The 13,653-nt window shown below is 37.9% G+C and overlaps 1 protein-coding gene across 3 annotated transcripts in view; it reads right to left on the bottom strand.

Annotated features, from left to right (window-relative positions):
• Positions 1-13,653, bottom strand: part of NELL1 (neural EGFL like 1) — an 896,605-nt gene that overhangs the window by 14,259 nt on the left and 868,693 nt on the right. For all 3 annotated transcript variants that reach the window (XM_047071414.1, XM_047071415.1, XM_047071416.1), the window contains one exon: positions 4,778-4,971. In XM_047071414.1, coding sequence (XP_046927370.1) covers positions 4,778-4,971 — 194 coding nt within the window. The remainder of the gene's footprint in view (positions 1-4,777; positions 4,972-13,653) is intronic.

Genomic DNA, 13,653 nt, shown 5'->3' with positions numbered 1-13,653 from the left:
TTTTGTTGCATTTGTTGTGTTCTCTTCAGGAAAACCCACTACGTGTTAAATCATTACTGTCAGCTTCCGTATCTGTCACGTAATCATATTTCTTCTCCACCTTTCCCTTTCATACTTAGTGGGTTTTCCCCCTCATCTCTGTGGCAGCAGTACTGGTTTGATTCCAAGAAGCTTCTGAGGTAGTCTTCATAGTGCAGAGATTTTCCCCTCAGTTCATTCTCCAGGAGCTGCTTTCCTTCTTCTCGTTTAATGCTCTTGCCTTTTTGTCTATCTTGTTGGAATTCTTGCTTTAATTGCTTTGAGGGTCTCAAGAAGTTTTATCTAAATGTTTCTTCAAATGTATGATCTAATTTTGTTCAAGTAAGTATTCTTAATTTGTACTCCACACTCCCATTTTTGTAATATCTATGCCTAACTCCCATGTTTGTTTGTTTGTTTTCTTTCTGGTCATCATTGAATGAAGGTGGCTCTTTCTGAAACTGCCTGAGAATTTCATGATGCTGCCACTTTTTCTCCTGATCACCTGAGCATTTTTAAAATTTCTAATTGAAGTATAGTTGACATACAATAATATATTATTTTCGGGTGTACAGCATAGTGATTTTATAATTCTATACATTACTCAATACTCTCACCACAATAAGTATAGTCATCATCTGTCACCATATCATATTATCACCATATTATTGACTATATTCCCTATGCTCTACTTTTCGTTTCCATGTTATTTATTTTATAACTAGTTTACACCTCTTAATCTCTATCTCTAATTTCACCCATCTGCTCAACCCCCTCTCCTCTAGCAACCATCAGTTCTCTTTATTATAAGGTTTCTTTTTTTGTTCATTTTTTTTTCCAGATCCCACATGAGTTAAATCATATGGTATTTATCTTTATTTGACTTAGCCTAATACTCTCCAGGTCCACCCATGTAGTTGTAAATGGCCAGATTTCATTCTTTTTCATGGTTGGGTAATATTCCAACATTTCATACATGCACATGCATACCAAATCTTCTTTACCCATTCATCTATCAGTGGACACTTGGTTTGCTTCCATATCTTGGCTACATTAAATAATGTGGCAATAAATACAGGAGTGCATATATATTTCCAACTTAGCATTTTCATTTTCTTTGGGTAAATACCCAGTAGAATTACTGGATTATAGGGTATTTCTATTTTTAATTTTTGAGTAACTTCCACAGTGGTTGCACCAATATACATCCCGACCAAGAGTACAGAAGGGTTTCCTTTTCTTCATATACTTGACAACATTTGTTATTTCTCGTCTCTGATACTGGCCATTCTTACTGGTATGATGTGATATCTCATTGTGGTTTTGATTTGCATTTCCCTGATGATTAATGATGCTGAGCATCTTTTCATGTGCCTACTGTCCATGTGTATGTCCTATTTGGAAAATGTCTACTCAGATATTTGCCCATTTTTAATCAGATTATTTTTGGTGATCAGTATCTGTTCTTTGTATATTATGATATCTCTTTATCAGATATATTATTTGCAATATCTTCTCTCATTCAGTATACCTTTCCATTTTATTGCTGGTTTCCTTTGTTGTGCCAAAGGCTTTTATTTGTTACAGTCCTAATAGTTTATTTTTGCTTTCGTTTCCTTTAGCATGAGGAGACATGTCTAGAAAAATATTGCTAAGGCTGATGGCAAAGAAATTACTGCCTATATGTTCTTTTAGGAATTTTATGGCTTCAGGTCTCCTATTTCGTTCTTTAATCCATTTCAAGTTATTTTTGTATATAAGTGTAAGAAAGTGATCCAGTTTCACTCTTTTGCATGTAGCTGTCCGATTTTCTCAACATAATTTATTAAAGAGACTGCCACCTTTGTTGTAGGTTAACTGACCATATGACTGTGGATACATTTCTGGTCTCTCTATTCTGTTCCAGTGACCTATGTCTGTTTCTGTGCAAGTACCACACTGTTTTGATCAATATAGCTTTATGGTATATCTGAAATCTGGGATTGTGATACCTCCAGCTGTGTTCTTTTTCAAGTTTGCTTTGGCTATTTGGGGTCTTTTGTGGTTCCATAAAAATTTTAGGGTTATTTGTTCTAGTTTTATGAAAAATACTAGGGACTTCCCTGAATCCGTAGACTGTTTGACTCTGCTTCTTTGAATAGTAAACCTTGACCCTTTGCTGGCTTGTATAATTCTGCTATTATGTGATTCAGTTTTATTTGAATTTGAAAACAAGAGTATGGTTTAACAGCCAGTATTTCTGTCTCAATCTTGACTTCTTAGCCTCAAAGATGATGATGCCATTATAGTCCATTTGGATGCTTATGTGTTGGAGCTACTACTTATGAAATTGGATTAAAATATTTCTAGATGCAAATAATAGAAAAAAGCAGGGTCACAAATTCATTTTTTTGAGAATGATCTACAGAATTTGATTTAGGGTTTTTAATTTAGTTTCTTTTTTAAAGAACTTTTTGGAGATTTTTTTAACTTAGCTTCTTTTTAAAAAAAAGTTTTATTTCTTTTGAGAGAGAGAGAGAGAGAGAGAGAGAGAGAGAGAGAGAGAGAACATGAGAGTTGAGCGGGGCTAGGGAGGCAGTTCAGAGAGGGAGAGAGAGAATCTCAAACAGGCTCTTTGCTGTCAGCACAGAACCCAATGCAGAGCTCAAGCTCACAAACTGAGATTATGATTTGAGTCAAAACCAAGGGTCGGACGGACACTTAACTCACCAAGCCACTCAGGCACCCCTTTAATTTGTCTCCTAAATCAAAGCTGTCCTCTCCTTCCACAAGTTCTTGGAAGCTATGCTATTAATGAGTAATAAATGCAATTGGAAAACAAAGAAACAAAGAAGGAAATCTTCCTTGCACTTTATTCATAAGGTGGTGGGGTGGTGATAGAGGTGCCATTATATTAACAATATAAGGTTACAAGGATTGTTCATTTTTTTGTGGAATTTCAGTCTAATCCTCTGACTTTGGCAAGAGTTTAAAGAGTCAAAGCAGAATAAATCAACTTATATTGCTTGGATTATTAGCATAATTAATTAATGAAACTTTGGGAAGTTTTAATGATTGCTAAGTTCCCTCCCATGGGCCTAAATAAAACAAAAACTGAAAAAGATATTTTGGTTTCACACACTACTCAAGACTCAACAAAAATCTCTTATTGATTCCAGAGACTGGGGCTCTGCAAATCCTAAAAAGGATTTCCGGGTCAGGTTGTGATCATCCTCGTAAGTTTGGGAAAAACAATATTTTCTAGAAAAGCACTAATAAAGGAATTCCTTCTTGTTTTGCTGGCTGAATGGAGACCTAACTGCCAACCTTTGCTATATACCTTTCTCAACTATTTTAAACCACAACAAGCTTTTCTTTCTGTTAAAAACTTTGCCCTTTGTGTCACTAATACAGTACTAAGGTTACAGTTTGAGCTCAATCAGGTTAGATTGCCTATTTAATCAGTTTTAAATACATGAGCAGATATCATCTGTGGAGAGTTATAGGACTTGTGGCAGAATAAGAAAACTATGAAATTTGGGGCAAACTACTAGAGTTCAAGTCCCAGCTTGGATATTTATGTATTGTGATATTTAGGGTACATTACTTGCCCTAAAACTCAGAAACTGTATCTTTCAAAGCTGTGCTATAAGAATTAAGTGTGATGCTGTTTTTAAATTACAGGGTGCTTGGAACAGAGGAGGTGCTCAGTAAATGGGGTCACTGGACCTGTGTTTGGATGTGTGGAACCAGATGCATGTATAAGGTAAAAAGTGAGCATGATGGAGTAATGATCTAAACACTTGGTAATGTAGCTCTCCTAAATGGGTGCTCCCAGGTCCTTTGGAGATGTGGTAGACTTGAAGACAGGTGAATGAAGGTTCATTGACACTCTATTCCCAGGGAGCTCTCTGAATTTATCAGGACACCAGCTCCCTAAGAGACGACTAAACAAGTCATTTCTTGTGGTTCCCATGCCCATAAAGCCCAAGATTAAAAAGTCCCATCCACAGACATAAAAATACAATGCAAGAGCTACAGTAAAGCAGTTTCAAAGGAAAATGAATAAGCAAGATCAACAAAAGAAAAAATAAAGCACAAGGAAATCAAACATTTTAATAGGCCCATTTTGCAAAGCATAAAGCTAAAACCGGGGGATGACAGGCTTATTTTCATAAGCATTAAACTCACTTCCAAACAACTTAATGTAAGAAATAGCCAGCCCAGCAGTGAGAACAGAAAGAAGACATCATTTATCAGAAGGCCTCATACTATCATTTCCATTTGTTGAGAACAGAGGTCCACCTATCTCTGACCGCTGGAAGCAAGCCTATGTGCCTTGCTTTTCTGGATGATGTTACCACAAAAATAAGCAAGTTCATGCAGGTGATCATTTCAGGCAAAGAGTAGTTTTAATCAGCAAGTCTGTGTAAGTGTGGAATGAGAGCTCATTAAATCTCTCACCCAACCAACCTGAAAGGCACTGCAGGCTCTCGGTGGGAGCACCAACATTGGTTTCTCTGCCCTACTCCCCCCGTGCTCTGCAGTCTCTTCTCAACTGCACACCTCACTTCTCACTAATGGCATGATCAATTCAAAACAGGTTTGCCTGCCACTCAGCATCATCATTAGCTGTAGCATGGATTAGAATGAGAGAAGCCTTTTCAGAAACTACAGGAGACCAGCAAGTCAACACCTGGGGAAAAGAGGTGGGGCGGAAGAGAAGAGTGAAGGGAGGAAAAGAACAGTTACAATTCCTGCCGCACTGTATTAGTCTCACCTTGCAGGAACAGACAGAGCACCTGTCTTCTTTCAAGGTCCACACTTGTCCATTGCGCTTCAGTCCTCCTTCATGAGGGCAGTCACCAGAGCAGGAGGGCCCAGAGGGACAGAGGCAGTCAAAGCCCCCTGCCAGGTTGATGCAGGCAGAATCATTCCAACAGGTATGGGTTCTTAAGGCACATTCATCAATGTCTGCAATAAAGAAGGCACAGAGCTTTACAATTTAGCCAAGACTGTGATTAGAAAATAGTCATTTACAATAGCATTAATATTACTGAGCATTTACTTTGTGCCAAGCTGTTCACATGCATTATCTCATTTACTCTGCAAAGCAGCTCTGTGTAGGAAAATCTGTTCCTATATTTTGCAAATAATGAAGCTGAGGCTCATAGAAATGAAATAGCATGCCTACGGTCATATAGCTAATAGGTGGCAGGTCTCATACTCAAACCTGCAGCTGTTGGACTCCAATTACTAAATTATCCAGTAGCAGCTCTAATCCAGTTTTAGGATATTCTCGAGAGCTGTACCATCTAGAGGCCATAAATAGTCCTAATTCATTAACAGTGGGGATACACCCTATACAGATCTGGGTCTTTTAGAAAAGGTGTGAATAGATCATCCACTGAGTAGGAATAAGTGGGCAATTAGGGCAACCTTGAACCAATCAGACTCCCCCAGATCCTGGGGCCAAGGGTGAAAGAAGAGGGACTAATTCTTGGTAGTTGCCTTGCCTAATCAAATCCTCTCCATCCTAATGGTCAGAAGCATTTTTGTCCCCAGAAAAAAACATCTTAGAGCTATGGTGCATATAGCACGGATGAGGATGGAAGACACACATATATCTTACGGTTTTTTAGTGACAGCTAAATATGGAGGGAAAGCAAAAATCCAGTCAGCTTTCCCAGACATTCAAAGCTTGAGTGACCTTAACATCTCAAACACATAGCTGTCCAGTCCTGGATTGAGCCTCTTCCCAGTGGGCAATCTATTACTTCAAAAGGCAGCCAATTCCATCGGATAACTCTTTTAGAAATGTCTTCCTTAAATGAAATGAAATATATTTTCCTAGAACTCCTACTTATTGGTGCTAGTTCTGACACCACTCAAGAAAAGTCAACTTGAGTTTTCTTATTTGTGACAATCTTTACACAATTTAAAGATATTGGTCATTTGTTTATCATAGTCTTGTACTCCACTGGTCAATCTAGTGCTCTGTCCTTCAAATATCCTTCAGATGATCCTTCTGTGCACAAGGTTTTTTTGAACACTAGGTATTATAAATGTTAACAATGACATTTAAGACATTGTCCTTATGTAGGTGACAAGGAGAAACACTAGAAGGACATATAGGTAACTATTGTTAGGCATCTGATCAGGAAGTTTAATCCCTATAGTAAGTTAAAATAAGAACATTATAAATTGGGGTGCTTGGGTGGCTCAGTTGGTTAAGCGTCCGACTTAGGCTCAGGTCATGATCTCACGGTTTGTGAGTTCAAGTCCCGTATTGGGGTTTCTGCTGTCATTTCAGAGCCCACCTCAAATCCTCTGTTCCCTAATCTCTGCCCCAGAGATTTTTGTTTAAACAAACGTAAAAAAAAAAAAAAAAAAAAAGAACAGTATGAATTAACTTACTCTACTTCCTAAATTTCATGTTAAATATGTATAGGTTGTGGGCATTTGGTTAAGGGTTATGAGCTAAATTAAAGAAAAAATAATTCTAAGTGGCATTTTCTCCTAAAGTACTCAAAGCAACAGTGCTTAAAGGCATAATATATATTTACTGTTAGTGCTTTATACTTATATAGTGTGTCAAAGTTTTTTGAAGCTTTTACAGGAGTTATGCCATATAATTGCAAGACGGAAATACTTTCGTTTTACAAAATAAGAAACTAAGGCACAGAGATGAATAAGTGGTCACACACCTAGTACCACGTTGAAGCAAAGGTGGTATCCTGGGCCTTCTAACACATGCTCTAGAGTTCTTTTCTGAACCAACTCAAGGTCTAAAGTCATCTTTCAGAATACTAGAATGTTCTGTGGTTTTATCTACTTTCAACTATTAACCCTCTAGATATTGCAACCCACTTCCAAGCATAAGATCTTATATGGATCCTCTTTAGTATCCTTAGTTGAAATTCTGAGAATTACATAATTACTCAAAGTTTTCTATAATTTTGCAACTACTGTGACTTAAAAATAATGAGAAATAAATGACCTATCTTCTATTACTGACTGCATGCACTGTTGGAAAATTTGGCTTCACAGTAAAGGTACAAAGTAGAAAATGTTATGGAGTTCAAATACTTTATTCCAAGATTTATTTTTGTCTTTGTCTCATTAAATGTAGTCTCAGTCAAGACATTTAGTTAATTAACAACTATTCCTCTTTTTGTTGTTGTTGTTAAGTTTATTTATTTATTTTGAGACAGACAAGCACACAAGCAGGGGAGGGGCAGAGAGAGAGGGGGTTGGAGGATGTGAAGCGGGCTCTGCGTTGACAGCAGAGAGCTCGATGAGGGGTTGGAATTCACAAACCATGAGATCATGACCTGAGCCAGTCAGACACTTAACCGACTGAGCCACCCAGGCACCCCATGATTCCTCCTTTAAAAACTGTGGAAATGAACCCAAATTATAATACCCAGATTCCCAGTCAACTACAATCTGACCTCAGTTATGTCTTTACTGTTCCATTGTGTCCATGCTATTCTCCACACATTTGACCATATGGTGCTCCTACCTGGAAACCTTTCTTGTCTCCCAAGTCTTCTTATTCTAACTCTTCTCAATTAAGGGTGGCATTGGATGTGGGAGTCAGGCAACCCATGTTTGAAAACAAGTTCTCAATTTAATTGAGTGCTTACTACATAAAAGGCATTTTACATATCACTGTATGTCCTTGGTCACATTATTTAGCCTCTCTGACACTTATTTATCCCCTGTTTAAAACCATACCCAATGAATTTCTGGTCTTTTAAAAATTGTAGATAACATAAGAATTCACATATTTCTTAATGTAAAGAATGTGGATATTTAAGACAAAGTTCAAGCCCTACCTCCTCAATTAAGCATCTCCCAATATTATGCCAATTCATAGTAATCAGTCACTTCCTTAAACTCCCACTGCAGTGACAACGTTGGTGGTAGATCCTATCTTGGAACAATACTAAACTGATATGTTTGCATTATCCTCACTCCTTGGCTTTTGATCAAAGTGGCAATGAAAATATTTGGTCTTACTCTTCTCTAATCACATATACAATCTAGTTTGGATGTCTGGGAGATACAGATAGAGAGTAACTTGATAGATAACACATGGAATCATAAAAAATAATATTCAGATTTCTCTGAACTCTGTGTTAACTCAAATCTTCACACCAGTCCCTGACTACTACATTAGCCTCCTATCTGGTCTCCCTGACTCCAGCGACTTCTCACTCTAATCCAATGATTTTCAATTGTGGGCTCAGTAGACACATTTGAGGAGCTCTTAACAAGTACTGGTGCCTGGGCTCACCGCCACTAGAGACTGATTTAATTGGTGTATAAAGTAGGATCCAGATATTGGGGCTCTGTTCAGTCAGATGAGAATGACTGCTCTAAATACCTTCCTCAAGGGACTGGTGTTCTAAAAAGCAAATTTGTCCATATCACGCCCCTGCTTACCACCTCTCAGTCGTCCTCTGATGTCTATAATAGATGATTTAAGCTCCCAGCATATAAGCCTTGATCTAACATTCCAGTTGTTAGCTTCTGTCTCTTCCCCTTTTTGTCCAAAAGCAATGGGTTATCCACAAAGAGTCCATGTTGTTTCCTCTATGCCTTTTCTCATTATGGGAGTACTCTCCCTCTCCCTTCTCTCCTTCCTCTTAGTCTGCATGGAATGGGTTGGTGTATAAATTAATTTACAAAGTAAGCAGTTCCCTTCCTATAATATCTTCATTCCTATGTCATGTTCAAAATCAAGATCAAGCATCACCATTCTTCATTCTGTGAAAGAGTCACTATTGACTCTGTACTCTATATACAATGCTATCCTTGCATTTAGCTCTTACACACTTAATATATCCATCTCCATAGATAGATAGTGAGCTCACTGAGAACAAGGACTAAATCTTTTTTCCTTATTCTCTTCTCAGTGCCAAGTACTACAGAAAGCACTGTGGTTGTACAATGTTTTCACTTAACTTACTTAATCCGGGAAGTTTATAGACCATTACTATTATAAAGCCGATTTTACTAAAATTTGGTCTCTTGGGTGTTCAGAAAGCAGAAGACAGAACCACAACCTTCCCCTTCAGGGAACACATTTTATTGTTAAGTTTTCATCTGGGGAAGCCTATAAGTCTGGTTTATAGTATAATAAATATGGCAAAATAGTAACCACACTGAAACAGGAAGGCAACCTTCCCTCCTCCCTCCCCACTCCAGCTTCCTGTCAAATGCATGAGGACAAGGACAGAGGAAGGCCCATTAACAAAGCACTTCAGAAAATCTCTGGAAGAGTAATTTCAAGATTCCAACCAGTAGCTGCAAAAGAATCTTTAACTTAAGGTCTTCTCTGAAATCCTCTCTAAATTGGCAATTAATGGCCAACTATAACACGCTTTTCTAACATTTAATTATTTTTTTCATTTACAAAGTTGTAAGCATATTGGCAGTGTTTCTCTCTCAATTAAGAAACCTGAGCATAAAGATGAACACACCTAGTGTGCGCAAAAAAAACCTGGATTTGCTTTTGCTGCTCCAAAATGAAAGGATTTTGCAGTTGAATATAGGACCATATTGTCTACAAAGTTCCATGTAATTGCTTTACTTATGACACAGAAATCTAATTCAGCTTCCATGCAGTTTAACAGATTTATGGAAAGCCAGATGTTAGCAATTATGGAAACCAACATCATTCATATTCTTGGTAATACAGACCTGTTTGCTCTGCACAAAGCGAACTTAATCTATTATACATATCCCAAGGCATCCAAAGGGAGGAGGCACCCTATTTACATATTGCAACTGTTGTTCTCTGCTGAGCAAACACAAAGACATTCACCCATGATACTTACCAAAATCATCTGACAGGCCTCCAATGACAAAGAGGCAATGAAACAAAAATCAGGCAAAATATTCCATACTCAAATCTATAATCATTAAAGTGTACTTGTTTTTTCTTATTGTAAGTAATGGCTTTTTGTGATTTCCTTGTGTTTCTCCTTGTAAATTCATTATTTAAATGTTCCATGCTCAGATGAGAATTTCCTCAATAAAATTCTATGGCTAAGCTTACATTAGAACTAATTCTCTTGCATTGACATTTTCACAATTTCTGAAAGCTGTTATTATTATACTCAATTTTGCTGTTAAAAAAAGTCTGGTTGTGCCTAGTCAATCTGCTTTGTTCTTTAATTTGAGGTTCTTAGGTTATTTGGGCATGTAAGAAAACACAATGCAGAAATGTTTATATCAGCAGCAATCAAACCAATCCCAACCTAGCCTCGAACAGTTTCCCTACCCTTCGAGAAAAATGGCTCTGCAGAAATTTTAATAGCATAACAACTGTAATGGTACCTGCCTCAGGAGCTAAAAGTTCTGCAGGTTGATTTCAGAGATCAAGAGAAACATTTTTGTCAGGGGTTTGGTAGCAGGTCAATTTTTTCATTATCCCATATTCCACTTTCTTGAATAACTTTCATATCCCATCTAGTCTTCCTTTCAAACTCAAAACAGGTGATGTGTCAGAAAACAAAATTTAACCTGGGGTTTGAATATCCAGCTGTGTGTGTTCTGACTTGGAAATCATTACCAGACATTAATAGCTTGGAAATGAGAACAGAGCTTGGGGGTTTATTAATGATAGACCAGATAGAGTGCAGCTGCCTCTCCCATAGCTAAAGTAACATTGCCTCTTTTACAGTGGCAGTGAGAAAATGACAGGGAAAAATATACACACTGCGCATCAGCAAAATTAAGTGGAAACAAACAAACAAACAAACAAAAAACAAAACAGGAAATCCAAGGTCTGAAGTGGCTTACAAAATACAAAGCTAATGAAATTTTAACCTGCACAGAAAGTTTCAGGTCCCAAACTAGAACATAGACTATTAAAGATGGGGTTGATACACATTGGAACCATCAGAAGCGCTCCATCAGCATGAAGAGGGATTAAACTCATGTCAGTTTAATGAAACATGAGGTGTTCAGCCTGAAAAGGTAAAGACTAAAAGAAAAGTAAGCTACAGCTTGGTCTCTTTGAGATGCTGTTATGTACCCCTTGGGAAGAAGTTCCAACGTCCCTCCAGTGTTAACTCCTCTTTGTTCCAGCCTCCTCCAGGAAGAAACCCTTTCCTACAGTGTGTCTCTTACCATCAGTGTGTAATTCTGTTACTCTCCAATGAGTCTTCCCTTTTTCCTTTAACTGAGCAGACCCTCTCTTTAAGCAAAGGAAAAAGAAAAACACCTTGTTTGGGCTCACCCTTTCCTAAGCCATTCCCTAGATCCAGGTCTTTTTTTCCTCAGTGTCCACCACTGGCAACTACCTCCATTTACACATCTTCACCCTCTCCTAAATGTTTGCAAGCTTCCATATGACCCTCTCTATGGAGCCTAAATCCTGAAATTTCTCACAATTCTTAGTTTGCAAAATCATCACCCTTTAATAAATTATAATATTTGTTATATTATAACAACTCAAAATTATGGAAAGAGCCTAAATGTCCTTCAACTGATGAATGGATAAAGAAATTGTTGTTTATATACACAATGGAATACTAGGCAATGAGAAAGAATGAAATATGGCCTTTTGTAGCAACTTGGATGGAGCTGGAGAGTGTTATGCTAAGTGAAATAAGTCATACAGAGAAAGATACCATCTGTTTTCACTCTTATGTGGATCCTGAGAAACTTAACAGAAGACCATGGGGGAGGGGAAGGAAAAAAAAAAGTTGGAGAGGAAGGGAGCCAAACCATAAAAGACTCTTAAAAACTGAGAACAATCTGAGGGTTGATGGGGGGTGGGAGGGAGGGGAAAGTGGGTGATGGGCATTGAGGAGGGCATCTGTTGGGATGATTACTGGGTGTTGTATGGAAACCAATTTGACAATAAATTTCATATTAAAAAAATTAAAAAAATGAAAAAAAGTTACAATATTTATTATTTCAGTCTAAATGCTCTCTTCTTGACCCTTGTGGGGTATGACAGTGCCCTGTTCATCTTCTTACCTCTTTATTCCTCCAATCACTAATCATCAATCATTAATTTACTAACTACAAATATATTTATTGAGCATCTACTCTTTCCTAGACATAGTGCTAGGGACCGGGGATAAAATAGGCAAATACAGATACGGTCCAACAAGTAAGGACCCTGTGTGGAGACGTCTCCAATTTTTCTAAGGTTCCATCTCTGGTTGTTGCTTTCTTCCCCCTCAGAGGAAGCAGCATAACATACCAACGAAAAGCCTAAGTTTTGGAATCCAGCAGCTTTAGGTGCCAGTTAATGTGACCAGTTGTCCCAGTTGGTCTAGGACTGAGGGAGTCCCTGAGATAGGTGACTTTCAGTGCTAAACCTAGGAAAGTTCTAGGCAAATGGAGACAAATGAGTCACCTGCACCTTAGTCCCATCCCTGCAACTGTAGTAGATTTACCTAACATTTCTGAACCTTGGTCCTATCATTTGAAAAGTGTGGATAAAAAAATACCTCCAGGGATAATCTGATAATTTGAGTAAGCATATAAGACAATGCTTATCATGTAGTAATTTCTCAAAAATGATTAGCTGCTATTATCATTGTTCTTGTTCATACTGTGTCTGTATTTTTCCTCTTTCATAGCATTCATTTCATCTCATGAATTCCCTTGGCCCATCTTTTCAGGATATACTCAAATCCTTAACACCAGTCCTGAGCTCTTTATAAGCTGACACCTTCATCTGTTCACTGAGGATTTCCTCTTGAATTCTAAATTCTCACACAAATTCTCATGGATTTGATCAGTACGTTGGCCAGCCAAAGCCAGAAATGCTAACACTCTAAGCTCTCCCTGAACCCTGATCAGTAAATCTGGTGTTAATATTGACTATTATTTTTTTAATTTTTTTTAAGTTTATTTTTGAGACAGAGAGAGACAGAGCATGAACTGGGGAGGGTCAGAGAGAGAGGGAGACACAGAATCGGAAGAGGCTCCAGGCTCTGAGCCATCAGCCCAGAGCCCGACGCGGGGCTCGAACTCACGGAACGCGAGATCGTGACCTGAGCTGAAGTCGGATGCCTAAACCGACTGAGCCACCCAGGCGCCCCTCAGTGACTATTATTAAAAGGATATAGTTTTTTTTTTTTTTTTTTTTGACACTTGATGAAGGTGGCTTGGTCACAGACCACATTTATAGGCTGTGCAAATTTGGGTGTTCTAATGCAGATGGAGAAAACAATTCATTCTAGGTTAGAAAACAAGAGTAGCAAAAAAGCAGAATAGCTTCCTAAATTAACCAAGTTGGTTTACGTTCTGCCATGAATAACTCATGCTTCTTTACTTAGTGATTAAATGTGTTCAAAATCAATACGATTCTGACCAGTGGCGAAAATAAAAAATCTATAAATATTGAAATACTTGCTATCCAAAGAGAATTTTACTGCATACAGAGGCTACAGTGCTGATGCCAGCAACCCTAGATTTCTGTTTTTATATATCTGCTTATAGGTTAGAGGGTGGATTATGTTCTAGCGGCCTCTGCATCCCTGAGTGGAACAGTTATGTTTTACAAGTTGCTAAATGCCTAACACTGGGCCATACATGTTCTATTGTTATATTCATTTTATCGTGTAACAAAATTTCACCCTCAACTGAAAAAAATTACCCTCTTCCACTTTAATTTTATAT

The sequence above is a fragment of the Lynx rufus genome, unplaced genomic scaffold (genome assembly GCF_022079265.1).
Source record: "Lynx rufus isolate CCGP_SWC_20201006 ecotype Redwood Valley unplaced genomic scaffold, mLynRuf1.p SCAF_9, whole genome shotgun sequence".
Classification (NCBI taxonomy): Eukaryota; Metazoa; Chordata; class Mammalia; order Carnivora; family Felidae; genus Lynx; species Lynx rufus.
This window is presented reverse-complemented; position numbering and strand designations above follow the sequence as displayed.